The sequence below is a fragment of the Sapajus apella genome, unplaced genomic scaffold, assembly GCF_009761245.1.
Source record: "Sapajus apella isolate SASKATOON/1434 unplaced genomic scaffold, GSC_monkey_1.0 scaffold3, whole genome shotgun sequence".
Lineage (NCBI taxonomy): Eukaryota > Metazoa > Chordata > Mammalia > Primates > Cebidae > Sapajus > Sapajus apella.
Window position 1 is genome coordinate 27,727,309 of NW_022436943.1, and position 15,892 is coordinate 27,743,200.

The window sequence follows — 15,892 nt, forward strand, 5'->3', positions numbered from 1 at the left end:
AAAGAACTTGGCACTATTTGACTTACAGCCAGTGCTAAATTAACGTTAACCATCATTACAACTATTGTCATTCCTATATTGTGAGGACACTATGCCCCTGAAAGATTAGGGTAATTTAATATCTATAATAGAGCTGGTACCCAACACTAGGTTGATTTCTACAGCAATTCAACTTCCTACTAGGGTTTTGCATCAATAAACTGTAGGACCCGCCAGGGCTGGAATCCCACTGCTACCTGAGCATCCAGTTGGTGACCAGGCTCTCCGAATTAATAAAAGGATTTGTTGTTGTTTTCATAGCAGTTGTCCAGGAACCCTTCCAGACGCGGTTAGCGAGATGGGGCTCAGCCTTGTGTCTCGGGGGCCGTAACAGACGGCAAGGTGGAGGCGGCTTCCTGGCCCCACAGCCGGACCTCGGCACCTCGAGTTCGTTCACCCGGGCCGGGTGCTGGCTGGCTGCAGTCAGGCCTGGCTGCGCAGCGCAGGCGGAGCCCGGGCGCAGGGCCAGTCCCATCACCGCCGCCGCCGCCGCGAGCCCGGACCTGCCCGCCCGACCTGGCGGCGCAGTCTCGCGGGATCGCTCAGCTCTCGCTCCCCGTGCGGTTCCCGAGGCGGCTCCAGTCCCCGACGCTCCCCGGAGCCGTCTCAGTTCGCTGTGGGGACGGTGGGCTGGACGGAGACCGGAAGGGAGAGCGGCCTTCGACCGCCGCCCGAGGTGAGGCTCCCACAGCCGGGACCTGGCAGGGACCGGGCGGGTGCCGGGGGAAGCGGGGCGGGCCTCGAGGGGCGCGGCGCGGGGGCGGCTAGGATGAGGCGCGCCGCGAGCCGCAGGTGCTGGGGAGGCGACGGCGGGACGGCCCGCACACGAGTTTCCTCCGAAGCGGGAACCGGCTCTGAAAGGCGATGCCGGGGCCCCGCGGCGCCGCGCGGGCCAGGGACGCTGCTGCTTGGCTTTAGGCCTGGGGCAGGTGCCCGGGTGTGGGGCGCTGGCAGACCGGGTACAGACCAGCGTGTGTGGGACGCGGGTGATTCGTAATCCGGGGCCCACAGCTGTCGCCCTCCCACCGGGACAGATTTGCGCACTTTCCTTTCGACGGCCGCACTACACCCTCCCAGCTAGTGAAAACTGCAATGTTGCTCTTCCGCTGGAGGAATCATAAAAGTCTCCGTCTAGTTGGCCTTTTGAAAACCGAGGAAACTACGTACTCAGAAGACTGCCAGAGTCTTTTACAAGTTTAAGGACTCTTTGGGTCTTAAGGAATTTCCCAGGGCCTTAGTTTTCTTGTGCTTAATAAGACAGGGGCCCTTAGATTGTATGATTAATCCTTTAAAATTTAATTCGAATCACCAGCGTTCCCTTTTTCCTCCGTCTTACTCTTGCCATACCTCTTTTTAACCCTGTGTTCCATACAAGCACCAACCTCCTAGCATCGGTTCCCTAGAGGTGTAGCTTCCTCTGTGCAAATGATATAGTCCATGCCAAGGCAGGTGGGAGATTATCTCGCGAGGACAGAATTTTCCATTGTTTTTCCAGTGTTTGTTACCTGGGATGAAAATCTTAACTCTGCACTTTGACTCTCCAGTTGAGTTTATGACAAATGTTGCTGATACACCCTCTTCGTTGTTTTTACAGTAATTGAGCCAGGACTCGTTTTCTGGAAAACCGCTACCTTCAAAATGGTAAAATAGTGAAATGAGGAATTTAAACATTTTACTTTTGGATGGGTATCTTCTGAGAATGAAAAGAATGATTCATCCAAGCCATGTGGTAAAATCAGGAATTTGAAGAAAATGAAAATGTTTACATTTTGGTTGACTTGTATTTTTCTACCCCTCGTAAGAGGGCACAGTCTCTTCACCTGTGAACCAATTACTGTTCCCAGGTGTATGGAAATGGCCTACAACATGACATTTTTCCCTAATCTCCTGGGTCATTATGACCAGAGTATTGCCGCGGTGGAAATGAAGGTGAGTAGTGCCTCATACCTTTATTGAAAAGTAGTTTACTCTCTGTTCTACAGTAAACTAGTAATATGACTTCTTTTTAAACAGAGCCGATTTCTTCAGGTTGTGTACAAATCATGTTTTGAAAAGTCCTTTTGAAAACTAAATTCCTCTGCTGACTTACGTTTTGTGCCATTGAGTAGATTCGCTTAAATAGGGTTCATTTTATATAATGAAGTATGGTTACAGATGATTTCTAAATACCTTGTACCTGGAAAATATTTTGCTTTCCTGAATCAAGTATGATAGGTCCTCTAGAAATGTGAATTCTGAATTTTTTTCTAATTCACTGAACATGTAATCTTTATTGCCTGGACGAAAAGTGAAGGAATCTACATGTTTTTAAAAGTAGTCATAAAATTCACTTGGCACAGTTTTCCAGAAGCAAATAAATTATCAGAATATTTTGTTGCTGTAGACTGTATTTTAAGGCTATTACAAAGTCACTTTTTAGTGACTAAAAAGTGACTTTGTTTTCTAAGCCTAGCACTTAAATGTTCTTTAATACTTGTTAAAAGAAACCACTTGTTGAGGGAGGAGTACAGTGACACTAAAGATTGCCTTAGGTGCCTCAGTTAACCTGTCTCTGGTTTAGAGATATGCAAATAACTAGGGAGTGTGGGAAGAAAGCTACCTGTATAGACAGGAACCTGTCTTCCTATGCAGATTTGTTAGGTTAAGTCTACTGAAGAAAACTAGACACATGCATTGTTTTTATAGTTTTTTTTCTCCAGAAAAACTGAGAATAGTAAAGGCTTTTTTCCCTCAGATTGTTAGGAGAGGAAACCCCTGCAAATTTAATATAGATACTATTTTTAAAATTGATTAGATTTGATTTTGCAGCTTTGAAAGTCTTCTATTGTTGTTCAATTGAATAGTTGTCTGAGTGCCTCATTGTGGATTCATGTCTGGAATAGGAAAGCTTGTAAATAATAAGTAGATGTTGTTTAAAAGGATAGTACAGATTATATTATAGTTCAGTGGTTTTTTCAAACCGATGCAAGATGTCCTTTTGAACACTGAACAAATGAGGCACTGAGACTTTCATTAATCAGAACCATTTTGATGGTTCAATCTGATTCAAAAAAATATACATATATATATATATAATGGGAACTCTGTGAAGCAATAATTACATCTTTCATTCGCTTTTTCTCTGATGACGTGTTTTATGTGTTCATGTTTTAATAGTGTTCCTAAATTTTTTTTTAATCTGATTTCCTTTGTATGTAGTAACTACATACATTTTAAGGTTTTTGGGTTTTCTTTTAGAGATGGGATCTCACTATGTTGCCCAGGCTGGTCTCCCAAACTCCTAGGCTCAAGTGGTTGTCCTGCCTCAGCATCCCAAGGATTACAGGCATGAGCCACTGCATCTGGTGGACCATTTTAAGTTTGATGCTAACAGTGACCTTATAAATTAATATCATCTAGACTCAAGAGTGATGCATTCTTGCTATTAAATGCCTGTAATTATAAGATGGTAACAACTAGCTTTGTTCTACACATGTCTTTTCGAAACCAATTGTTTTTTACTTTCAAAAAAGAAATTGACCCAGGTAGTTTTGTGTCTGGATGTTATCAAGAAGGCTTTTTATTCTTACCTCTTTTATGTGATTGCTAACACTACCAGTCTCTTCATTATATAATTTTCCATGTATAACCAACCTTTCTCATAGCCTTTACTAATGACTTTTTTTTTTCTGTAAATCATACTTCAGTAAATTTAAGGATACAAAAGAAGAAAGCTATCAAGAAGTCACAATGCCAGCATTAACCTAAGTCTACAGAAGAAAGGAAGGGGAAATGAAAAGGCAAAAATAATGTCAGCCTGGGCCAGACTTTTAATCCCTATATGTAATTTTTTCATCTATAGTGTTGTATTTTTCCTACTGCCCCATTCCTATTTATCCGTATACTGTAGTATTCTCTTTTAGCTCCTGTGTTTGAATGCCGCAAATCCTATAATCTGCGAGTTGTAAGTGACCCTAAAGATCATACAGAGCTTCTTAACCTTTTTGTGTCATTAACCCATTCTCAGAATAAGAGAAGTTTTAATATTTAAATAAATAAAATGGGTGGATTATAAAGGAAACAAATTATATTGAAATATAGCTAAGGTAAGGAACCCCTGAACCCTTCATTATACAGGTGAAGAAACTGAAATTCAGGGAAGTTATGATTTGTCCAAGGTTTGAGCACTCTGAATTGATAGTCTTCTCTGTCTACATGGACCATAATGTCATCTTTGACTGGTTGTTTTAGGCCTTGTCCTTATTGGATAAACAAGATAATATTTCTTATGATTTGGAATGCAATGTATAAATTTCAGACTTTGCTACCTCTTTGCGTAGTTCATTTAGATAAAAATGAAACTGGGTGATTGTTACCTCTATTTAGTTCTGTCCCTCTTTTTCCCACCTCTCCTAAGTGTCTTGAATACAAAGTCTTGTTAGACCAAAAATAAAATCCCCGTAGTGCACACCTGTAGTCCCGTCTACTCTGGAGGCTTAGGTGGGAGGATCACTTAAGCCCAAGAGTTGGAGGCTTCAGTGAGCTGTGATCATTCCACTGCACTCCAGTCTGGGCCATAGAGTGAGACCTCAACTCAACAAAACAAACAAAAACAACAACAAAAAGCAAAAGTAAATTCCCTAAGCTTCAGTCTCTTTAGTGGTGCCACAATGATTTTATTATAATGTAAATTTGTGCAGTCCACTTTAGGGTTAAAATCTTTCATCACTTTCCCTAAAGCTGGAGAAATAAAGATCTGATTCTAGAGCACCCTAGGCTCTTCACGTGGGACCCTGCCTTCTCGTCCAGTCTCCCATCTCGTACCTTCCCACATTGCACACTCTGCTTCAGCCAACTGACCTGTTTGGAGAATTCAAATCCATATTGCTCTCTGTCACCTCTGTATCTTTACACACACTGTATCCTCTGGTGGGCCATCTGTCTACCTACCTTTCTTCGCCTGCTCAATTCCTTCAAGTCTCAGTTAAAGCAATAACTGTTTTCAGTGAATCCTTCTTTCACCTTTTTCCTGAGCATATTTAATCAGCTGACTCTATACCCCTACAGTACTTAAAATGTACAGTTCTTATACTTAATCATGCTGTTTTACAGTGATCTGCATGTCTCTAGATTGAGAGTCTGTTGAAGATAGGGATGGTGTTTTCTTCATCTCTATCACTAATACCAAGTACAAAGCCTCTGAGCATGGTAGAGGCTCCATAAAAGCTAAATGAGGAAAAAGGTGGTATTTTATGTCCCAAAAAGTCAGCAAAGGGGATTTTCCCTCCCAATCTTTACCTTCCACTTCTATCATCTACCGTGTTCAAACGAAAGCATACTAATATTTTTAGGTGGTTTATGTATCATTCTTTTTCATTCTGTCTGAGCCTAGCTAATGAAATACATCAGTTGACGTCCTCTATATTGTTTCCCACATTAGCTCTACACATATTCATCAGAATTTATTTAAAGAATTTAATTTTTAACAATTTCTAGTTATTTATATCGAGTGAAGGAATTCAACTTTTGATTGGACCATTGGATTATAAACTATATGAGTCTTTTTTTTTCTAACATTGTACTTTATTTAGTCTTCAATTGTATGGTCCAATCGAGTACTAAATTATAGCTGGATATAACTTGGCTTTTACTAGAAATGTGTTTTTTAGCTTCTCTAAAGATTGGATTGGGTTTTACACCTCCAACCCAATTGCCTTTAGTTTCTGCTGGTACCTGTTGAATTTCCAGGGTTCTCTGTGAATTAGTGTTAGGATGAGGGGCTGAAGAATTGCCTGATGGCTATGGTAACGAATTGTACTCTCTTAGCCACCAAGAATTCCATATAACTCAAGAGATCTATCTCATTCCTTTTTTGTTCCTAGTTTTCATTTTGTGACAGCTAGCATGTTTTACAGAATTTAAGCCTTTATGGTCATTTTTAATCTATGATTGTATGAGACGACTTAGAGCAATGGTTCTTAAACTTTAGTTCTTGGACCAGCAATTTGTGAGCTTGTTGGAAATGCAAGTTCACAGACTTCTATCCCAATCTACTGAATCATGATCTCTGAAGATGGAGCCCAGCTGTGGTTTCACAAGCTGTCCAGGTGTTTCTTATAAGTGTTAAAGTTCAAGACCCACTGGTTTAGAAGTTTGGATTGCAAATTTTTATTGTAAAAGACCAAATTATTTTGGCTTTGCAGACCATAGAGTCTGTCACAGCTATTCAACTTTGAAATTGTAGCACAGAACCAGTCACAGACAATATGCCAACAAATGAGTGGGGCTATGCTTCAATAAAACTTTATTTACAAAAACAGGCAGTGGGCTATATTTGGTCCAATGGCTACAGTTTGCTCAACCTTGGTTTAAAGTACTTGAAAATGTTTTAAGGATAGTTTGGAATGTAATAAGTGAACATTATTGTGCATTCTTATGTTAATACATTACCTGAGTTATATGTTACTTATTTTCCACATAAATTTTTTAAAGTAAAATTTATCACAAACCAAAGAATCTGACTGGGATATCTTGGTTCTTTAGTTTTGTTTCAGAGGTTGCTTAAAATAAGGGACTTCAGTCTTTTCCTTATTTTATTATGTGAACCTGAAATCATTTGTGTTACAAAGAGTTAATTTACAATTCTGCACAGTAACTGGCCTTTGTAATGAAAAGGATGTACAGTCTAACTCTCTCAAGTGGAAAAACAAATGGCTGCTGGTTTTCCATTGTGTTCCTTTTGTTTCATATCTAGAGCATTGTTTCACAAATTGTGAGGTTGAGGTCCCTTGAGAGACTGATTTCATCCAGAAAGAGCTGAGACTGATCTAGGGTAAATGGAAACAGGAATGTTGTATTTTTCTATTTCAATTGCCTTCATTGAGGTCTAGGCAAAAGCAAGGTCACGTATTGTGTTTAGAACAGCAAGTGGTCATTCCCCTTTTAAACAGTCTAAAGGGAAGTGAGACAAAAAAAAAAAAAAGCCTTTACTTTCCACCTGTTAATAATGTACTATTAGAATGTCTCTATTCAGTTAAACTGGATACACAGACTTCTAAGGAAAATATGTATTTCTGTTGTATAGTGGCTTTTATGACTTTTCATTTTTCTGTTTTTAGAAGAGTCCAGCCCCTTTCTTCTTTTACCTTTCTTCCATCCTCTCTACCTCATATGCTCTTACACAAAGAAAAAAAATGTTTAGTGAGATTAGCCTGTTTGTTTTTCAGGAAAGACTATCTGAAAATAACTGTAGCTATTCTGAAAGTAAGATATTAATCATATAAAATGAAATAAATACTGAGAAGTGTTCCAAGCCAGTTGCGTGTATGATGACTACTGTTGTGTTTTAAAGGTAGAAACCTTCCTTTGTGATGATATGTTGCAGTAGTAAGGAAAGTATCTTAACCGCTTCTTGTAAATCTGCAGAACACAGATTTATAGACAGGCCTGTATGTGAAGAGAAAGTATATTTCTCCTGGGAGGCTCTGCTGATAGGCACAAGGTTTCTAGTCTATTCCCTAGTATTCCATGGGAAAACTCTTGTGGTTATTTCCTTTCCCAGTAAGCTGGCATGTAGATCATGAAGCTTTATTACTCTAGGTTATATATTTGTCATATGTTCATTCATATTTGTTGAATACCTGAATGTGTAGCTTTCCCACAATTACAGTTTTTCAAGTTCTAAGGGTTAACATTAAAAAGGTAATTGATTCTTTGCTAGACCGATTCCTTTGTAGTGTCAACCAGTTAATATATATGTTTGTTTAATTTCCAAAGGAAATCTCTTTTGGAGAAATGATTTAAATTTTCTAATGGTTCCTGGCAAGAAATAGTTTAAAAGTAAGTTTTCCATTATGGAAATAATGCAGATTCCTGTTTTTTATTCTCTTGTATTCCAGGCTCCCTTTACATTTTTTAAAGAAGCCGATTTGCCTGAGATTGATCTCATATTCATTAAAATAAGTATCAAAATTTGCACCACTTTCTTATACAGTAGTCCGTTGACATTCTCGAAGAATTTACTCAAGACTTTGTAACCGCTTTAACAGTATTTGCCCAGTGAGGTGTAATTGAAAACATTTAAGGGCCCCTTTAGACTTTAGTGAGCTTGTTGTTTTGCTAAGCTTCATCACTTTTTTTCAATCACATTTTATATTTCTTTCACTCAGTTTTCATCACTCTCACTGTAAATCGACTTTGTTTTTGGTGCCAATTCAGAGCAAGAAATATAGCTTTTCTCACTGCGTGAGAGTTACTGTGTATATCACCATGAGTAGGAAGCACAAATCCTGAGCTTAGGATCAGATGCTTTGCAGTCACTTGGTCTTGTTCACTGGTGATATGGCTTGCTTCCGTGTACCAGTGGAATTCTCATTCATGCTTCAGAAAAGTGACAAACATTTATATATCCCATATTTTCAGTACTCAAGGAGGCAAGGCACTGCCAAGATACTGCCACAGGACCACTCTGCTTAGGCTATGCTTTATATATTTTTAAGAAATGAAACACTTCTTCTTTTGATCCCTCTCAATTAAAATTCTAGCCCAGACTTTCTCTTCAGGATCTTATGTGCCACCAACCCAAGGCCCATATTATGGTTCCTTCCATTATCATATCATTATAGCATCAGGAGCTAGCTGGTCCTTTCCCTGCATATCTCACTGAGACCAGCTAGTGTTTATTCATTCAACAACTATTTGAATGCCTAAATAAATAAATATTTGAGAGACTGTTCAGGTACTAGACATACAGCAATGCACAAATAGGCCTATGTGCCCTCATAGAATTTATATTCTGGTGGAGGAAATGTAAAACAACCTATCTGTTTTGGTCATTGTACTTTCATTTCTAGTTTTTTACAAAGGCTTATTAGATTACTGTTTTGCCCTTGTTTACTCATTTCCAAAAAATACCTTTAGACCTATTTTAGTAGTATTTTGCCCTGATCATTCCTTCATTGATTTTATATAGCTCTTAATTCTTTTAACTCTGAAAAAGGAGCCTCCTTTCCTTGTGTTCTAAGGTTTTTTTTTTTTTTTTTTTTTTTTATGTTCTTTCCACCTTAGAGTACCTAGATTGATTAAGCAGAAAAGGAATTGATAATAAGAGTAGCAGATAGCTCACAGAAGGGACACACTACAGCTAAGATGCTGGCACAGGTGTAGTCTACTTGGGAACTTATAAACAGGGGATTTCAGTGAGGACAAGTCTTGGATGGAAAGGATCCAGAATACTTAACCTGACACTAGATAGTTGGATGATCCTGCTGGGACCTGAGACTGTATTGAGGGCTTAAGGTTGGTTGCTGCTCTGTTTCTGGCAAATGAACTATTCAGCAATAGCCAGATCACCTGAGGAAGGAGAAGTCTATGCTATTGGATCTGGTCTGGGCACTCTTCTGCCACCATGGCCCTTTTGTTCCTGAGTCTGTTAAGCATATACTGGTGTAACTAAAAAAAAGGCTGATTGACATCCACAGAGTAGATTATTTAGTCTACACATTTAAGAGTCCCCCTCTGTCTTGGGGCTTTTGGGTTTGCATTCACATGCAAAAATTTTTTTGACATTATAGGCCCATTTTAGTCCAGTCACATACTGCTTTTCCAGACTCCTAATACCAGTCTTCTAGAGCTCTTCCAAGCTCTTGTTGCTTGCAAGTCCCTATCTTGTTATATCATTAGCTATAGCCGATTAATCAATGTTAACTTCTTACCTGAGACTATCTTTCTACTGATAACATAGACAGTGATTGAAGTTCTGCCTGCTAGGGCCACCTCTGAATGGAGTTATAATCCTATAGTAGCTCACTCTTGGCTGGGGCCAGCTTGTGTAAGTCAGGCTGTAATCGTTTCTTCATGAGTCATTTGGTCAGAGGGAACTCTCATTGAAGCCATAGGTGTGTTTTAAGGAAAGGATTGTAATATGGCAGAAGCAGGCATTCTGACAATGTGAGCAATGTGCTACTTTCCCATATCTTTGAGATCTGCTCAGTCACTTGAAGATGGAATGCAATTGGGTACATCTGCCATCACGAGTAGGTGAGTTCAGTAAGTTCATCAAGAGGTAATTTGGCTTGATGATCTCTAGATGTTCTCTCCTTGTATTTAGTTTCTATGAGGAACTAGTAGCAAAAACCAAGGTCCCTTTTAATTATGTAGCGTTCATCTCATTTGCACTTGTATCTTACCATGGCATCTAGGGTACATGTCTGGCCACATCAGCTTTATGTCTTCCATAAGATAGATTAGTGTGATGTCCTGTGAAGTTGGTAATATGTTTCACTGACAGTTAAATTGAGGTACAGAGCTGAACAGTTGATGTTCCCCTAAGGCCATAGCTCTTAAACTTTGGTGTGCGTCAGAATCATCTGAAGGGCTTATTAAAACACAGATCACTGGCTCCATCCCTGAGTTCCTGAATCAATAGGTCTGCAATGGGATGGAAAAATTCCACAAATTCGTGGGGGATGCTGGTGCTGCTCACTCAGGGCCCACTCTTTGGGAACCACTGTGTAAGGCAAGTTGGCAAAGATGTTCTGCTGTCCCTGCTGGGTGAAATCAAATTGCTTTTGTAGAAGAAAGAATTTGCAGGCTTAGAGAGGCATACAGGGTGCCTGAGCTTTACTGATTTACTACAGGAAAGAGACCACATCTGGAGAATCACCTTAGCCAATTGAGTTAAGGTTGCTTAAGACAATCCACTGGAAAGTTAAAATGAGCGGGTGGTAGGAATTGCTACCCCTGAATATGTCTCTAGTGGTGTTGTCAATCCCTGAAAATCCCTTTGGCCTGAAATATGTTTTTGATTTTCTCTCATGGTAGGGAGGGAGACCTCTAATGGTTTTTGTTTGTCCCCTAACATAATAACATTTATCCAGGAAACAAATATGGTGATTGTGCTTTTAATACAGCTATTTTAACTGTACATACATGGACTTGGAAAATTGCAGGGAGTTGGATTTTGGTCTCACTGAACCCCTGTCAACAGCTGTTTATCATCTTACCCCCAAAAGCCCAGTCTCTGAGTCTAGCACACTGAATCTAGAATCTCTGGGAAATAACCCCCTATCAGTATGTCTTAGCCGCATCTAAAATTGTATTCTTTCCTCCTCAATCTGTAACCCTCAAAAACCAATATAAATTAGCAGTCTTACAACTAGTTTTTTGGCCTTTTTTTCAGATTTGATTTTGACTTGATTTTCCCAAGCCATGCTGGGATGAAACTCTAGTTAGAGGTTGAGACATTGAAGAGTGGTGGGATGGGGCAGGGGGATATTTATTTTCTTCTTACAGAAAGAGTTTGCTGTGAGAGCTGCAGATTCAGAGCACTCTGTGATATCCTGAGCCTTGTCATGTGTCCCTACTGCAGAACTCTGGGTCTCACTGCTTCCTAGTTACAATATCACCAGGTCTTTTATGTGAATGGGAAGCAAATTAAACTGATATGATTTAGCCACCTGCAGATCAAACTGCTTGGTTTTCATCTCCTTAAGCCTTAAGTCCTTTTAGTCTGTGTGTGTTTGTGTGTGTGTGTGTGTGTGTGTGTGTGTGTGTGTTTCCTTTTGTTAGAGACAGGGTCTCACTATGTTGCCTGGGCTGGAGTACAGTGGCACAATCATAGCTCACCGCAACCTTGAACTCTTAGGTTTAAATGAGCCTCAGGCCTCAGCCCTGCAAGTAGCTGGGACTGTAGGGGTGTGTGCATCCACTCCCTGATTTTTTTTTTTTTTTTTTTTTTTTTTAAGAGACACAGTCTTGCTATGTTGCCCACACTGGTCTCAAACTCCTGGCCTAAAGCAGTCCTTCCACCTTGGCCTCCCAAAGTGCTGAGATTACAGGCGTGAGCCACCATGCCCAACTTAGTGTTTTGCTCTACACGCCTTGAGTCAAAAATTCAGAGATGTCAGTTTGTCATTCTCTTCCTAAACCAAACAGTACCATTAGAAGCCCTCACCCTACCCCACGATCTAAATAACTCATGCTCTTTATATTATTTTCCAGTTTTCTGGCAGCAGCCACTCATTTATCTCCCACAGCCTTGTATTCACTGGGCATATCATTCTAACATGTACAGAAAAGCTAAGCTAAAACCAAGCTAAGTGATTACAAGGATAACTTCATTCACTTTGCCATGGGTTGCCAGATTTCCATCTCTAAATACTAATAGGATGCTCACTGCCTTTGGCCATAGACCAGAAACCCAGTTCTAGAATTCCCCGTTTTGCTGAGATCACTTGTAAACCATTCTTTATGGTTTTTTTCTGTACTAGTCAGTCTACTTGGTTACAAACAACAGAAACCAATTCTCACTACACAGAAAATGGATGGATATTGGACATCTTGTAAGTTCAAAGGGAAGGCAGGAGAAACAGCCAATATCATACCGAATGGGCAAAAACTGGAAGCATTCCCTTTGAAATCTGGCACTAGACAAGGATGCCCTTTCTCACCATTCCTATTCTATATAGTATTGGAAGTTCTAGCCAGAGCAATTAGACGAGAAAAAGAAATAAAGGGCATTCAGTTAAGGAAAAGAAGAAGTCAAATTGTTCATATTTGCAGACGACATGATCATGTATTTAGAAGACCCCATCATCTCAGCCCAAAACCTCAAGCTGATCAGCAACTTCAGCAAAGTCTCAGGATACAAAATCAATGTGCAGAAATCACAAGCATTCCTATACACCAATAACAGACAAACAGAGAGCCAAATCATAAGCGAACTCCCATTTACAATTGCTACAAAGAGAATAAAATACCTAGGAATACAACTAACAAAGGATGTAAAAGATCCCTTCAAGGAGAACTACAAACCACTGATCAAGGAAATAACAGAGGGCACAAACAGACAGAAAAACATTCCATGCTCATAGGAAGAATCAATATTGTGAAAATGGCCATACTATCCAAAGTAATTTATAGATTCAATGCTACTCACATCAAGCTACCATTGACCTTCACAGAACCGGAAATCACTTTAAACTTCATATGGACCCAAAAGAGAGCCTGCATAGCCAAGACAATCCTAAGCAAAAAGAACAAAGCTGGAGGCATCACACTACCTGACTTCAAACTATACAACAAGGCTACAGTAATCAAAAACAGTATGGTACTGGTACCAAAACAGAGATATAGACCAATGGAACAGAACAGAGGTCTTGGAAACAATGCCACTATCTACAACCATCTGATCTTTGACAAACCTGACAAAAGCCATGGGGAAAGGATTTCCTGTTTAATAAATACTGTTGGGAAAACTGGCTAGCCATATGCAGGAAGCTGAAACTGGACCCTTTCCTTACACCTTATACAAAAATTAACTCCAGATGGATTAAAGATCTAAACATAAGAACGAATACCATAAAAACCCTAGAAGAAAACCTAGGCAACATCATTCAGGACATAGGCACAGGCAAGGACTTATGACTACAATACCAAAAGCAATGGCAATAAAAGCCAAAATAGACAAATGGGATCTAATTAAGAGCTTCTGCACAGCAAAAGAAACAATTGTTAGAGTGATCTGGCAGCCAACAGGATGGGAAAAAAATTTTGCAATCTACCCATCTGACAAAGGGCTAATATCCAGAATCTACAAAGAACTAAAGCAGATTTACAAGAAAAAAGCAAACAAGCCCATTCAAAAGTGGGCGAAGGATATGAACATACACTTTTCAAAAGAAGACATATGTGATGCCAATTAACATATGAAAAAATGCTCATCATCACTGGTCATTAGAGAAATGCAAATCAAAACCGCACTGAAATACCATCTCACGCCAGTTAGACTGGCAATCATTAAAAAATCTGCAGACAACAGATGCTGGAGAGGATGTGGGGAAAAAGGAACACTTTTATACTGTTGGTGGGAGCATAAATTAGTTCATTGTGGAAGACAGTGTGGCGATTCCTCAAGGATCTAGAAGTAGAAATTCCATTTGACCCAGCAATCCCATTACTGGGTATATACTCAAAAGATTATAAATCATTCTGTTATAAAGACACGTGCACACTTGTGTTCATTGTGGTGCTGTTTACAATAGCAAAGACGTGGAACCAACCCAAATGCCCATCAATGATAGACTGGACAAAGAAAATGTGGCACATATACACCATGGAATACTATGCAGCCATAAAGAATGATGAGTTCGTGTTCTTTGTAGAGATATGAATGGATCTAGAAACCATCATTCTCAGCAAACTGACACAAGAACAGAAAACCAAACACCACGTGTTTTCACTCATAGGCAGGTGATGAACAATGAGCACACTTGGGCACAGGGAAGCGAAGAACACTCAGTGGGCTAGGTGGGGACGGGAGGGGAGGGACAGCAGGGGGCGGGAAGGAAGGGAAGGGATAACACTGGGAGAAATGCCTGATATAGGTGACGGTGGTGGGGTGGGTATGAAGACAGCAAACCACCATGGCATATATGTACCTATGCAACAGTCCTGCAAGATGCAGGATGTGCACATGTACCCCAGAGCCCAAAGTACAATTAAGAAAAAAAAGTTTCTTGGCAAAATGTGCGTGTGTGCACACACAGACACTTTGAAAATAATTAAAGATTTTTTCTCTCAAGTTCCTTCCAAATCTAAGATACTTTAAATCTGTTTATCTGCAACTGAACATGGAATTTGGTAGCCCACACTGGATCTGACCTGAGACTTGTTTTTTCTGTGTGTGTGTGTGTGTGTGTGTGTGTGTGTGTGTGTGTGTGGCTTTGGGGGGTGGAGTTTCTGTTGCAAATGTGTAGATTAAAGTGCCAAAATCTAAAATTTGGGAAATTACACATAAAATCTAGGATCTTGGGAAAAATCGATATACCCGACAATTCTGTGCCTCCATTTCCAAATAATAGTCTGCTAGAGTTGAGTAGCAGCTGCTTCCAAAATATTCCCTATCGTCTTACAGGCCTTTGAGTTTACTTGGCCTCTGAAGGAATCTGAGTTTTCAGCATTCAGTGTTTATCCTATACACAGTGCAGGAACCTCAGCATTATTGGATTAGCCAACTTTGTCACTGTAGAATAATTAAATTAGGGAAGAGACTTGCATTTTCCTTGTAAGAAAATTGTTTTAGTATAGCAAAAGTACATGTATTGCATTTATTTTGCCTGTCCTGGAATGAGATAATTACTTTTTAAGTGCTGACCACCAGTTAACCATGGCTTCTGAGTTAGAAGAAGTAAATAAACACAGTGTGTTTTAATTCTTTCTACCAAAGGATCTGATTACCAGATAGTAAAAAAATTTAGGAACTAGGCTTTTTTAGGACAGTAAACAAAGAGTAAACACTACTAGTGGTCTGCAGCTCCCCTTCTCCCACCTCAGGCTCAGAGCAAGATGTGCACACCATCTGGGCACTCTCTCTCTCTCATGATGGAGGAAACTGAAAAATGTACCATGTTGTTTGTACTCAAAGTTCCTGTGAAGTGGCAATGGATCCGATCTCAGAGCACCATTCAAATGGAAGCAATAACATATGTCAACCATGGCACCCCATCTCTGCTCAGTCACTTTGCCCCATCAGGACGGGAACTTCCCACTGTCCAAATCCTCCATAGCTATTGTCCTCTAATTGTTGGGTGTGGTTATGTATGTGCCCTTTAAGTTAGCCTTGTTAATTGTAGTCTGTAATCTAAGCTTATATTTACGTATTAATTTTTGTCTGCTTGACCATTCATTTACTAAAGAAGATGTGTTGAAATTTCTCATGATCATGGAATTGTCCATTTCTCCTTATAGTTTTATTGCTTTTTGTTTATATGTTTTAAGGCTATTTTATAAGGTGTGTACAGTGCGCAGCAATGCATTTTAAAGTGTATTTGTTTTACTTTATCCAGAACCTGAATGTTTTGTGGCAGGAGATGTT

General features: G+C 39.9%; 1 protein-coding gene across 1 annotated transcript in view; it reads left to right on the plus strand.

Annotated features, from left to right (window-relative positions):
- Positions 1-242: 242 nt before the first annotated feature.
- The window catches only part of FZD6 (frizzled class receptor 6), a 32,351-nt gene continuing 16,701 nt past the window's right edge, over positions 243-15,892 (plus strand). The window contains exons 1-2 of the mRNA XM_032251441.1: positions 243-715; positions 1,634-1,968. Of these exons, the coding sequence (XP_032107332.1) occupies positions 1,792-1,968 (177 nt within the window). The 5' untranslated portion in view covers positions 243-715; positions 1,634-1,791. The remainder of the gene's footprint in view (positions 716-1,633; positions 1,969-15,892) is intronic.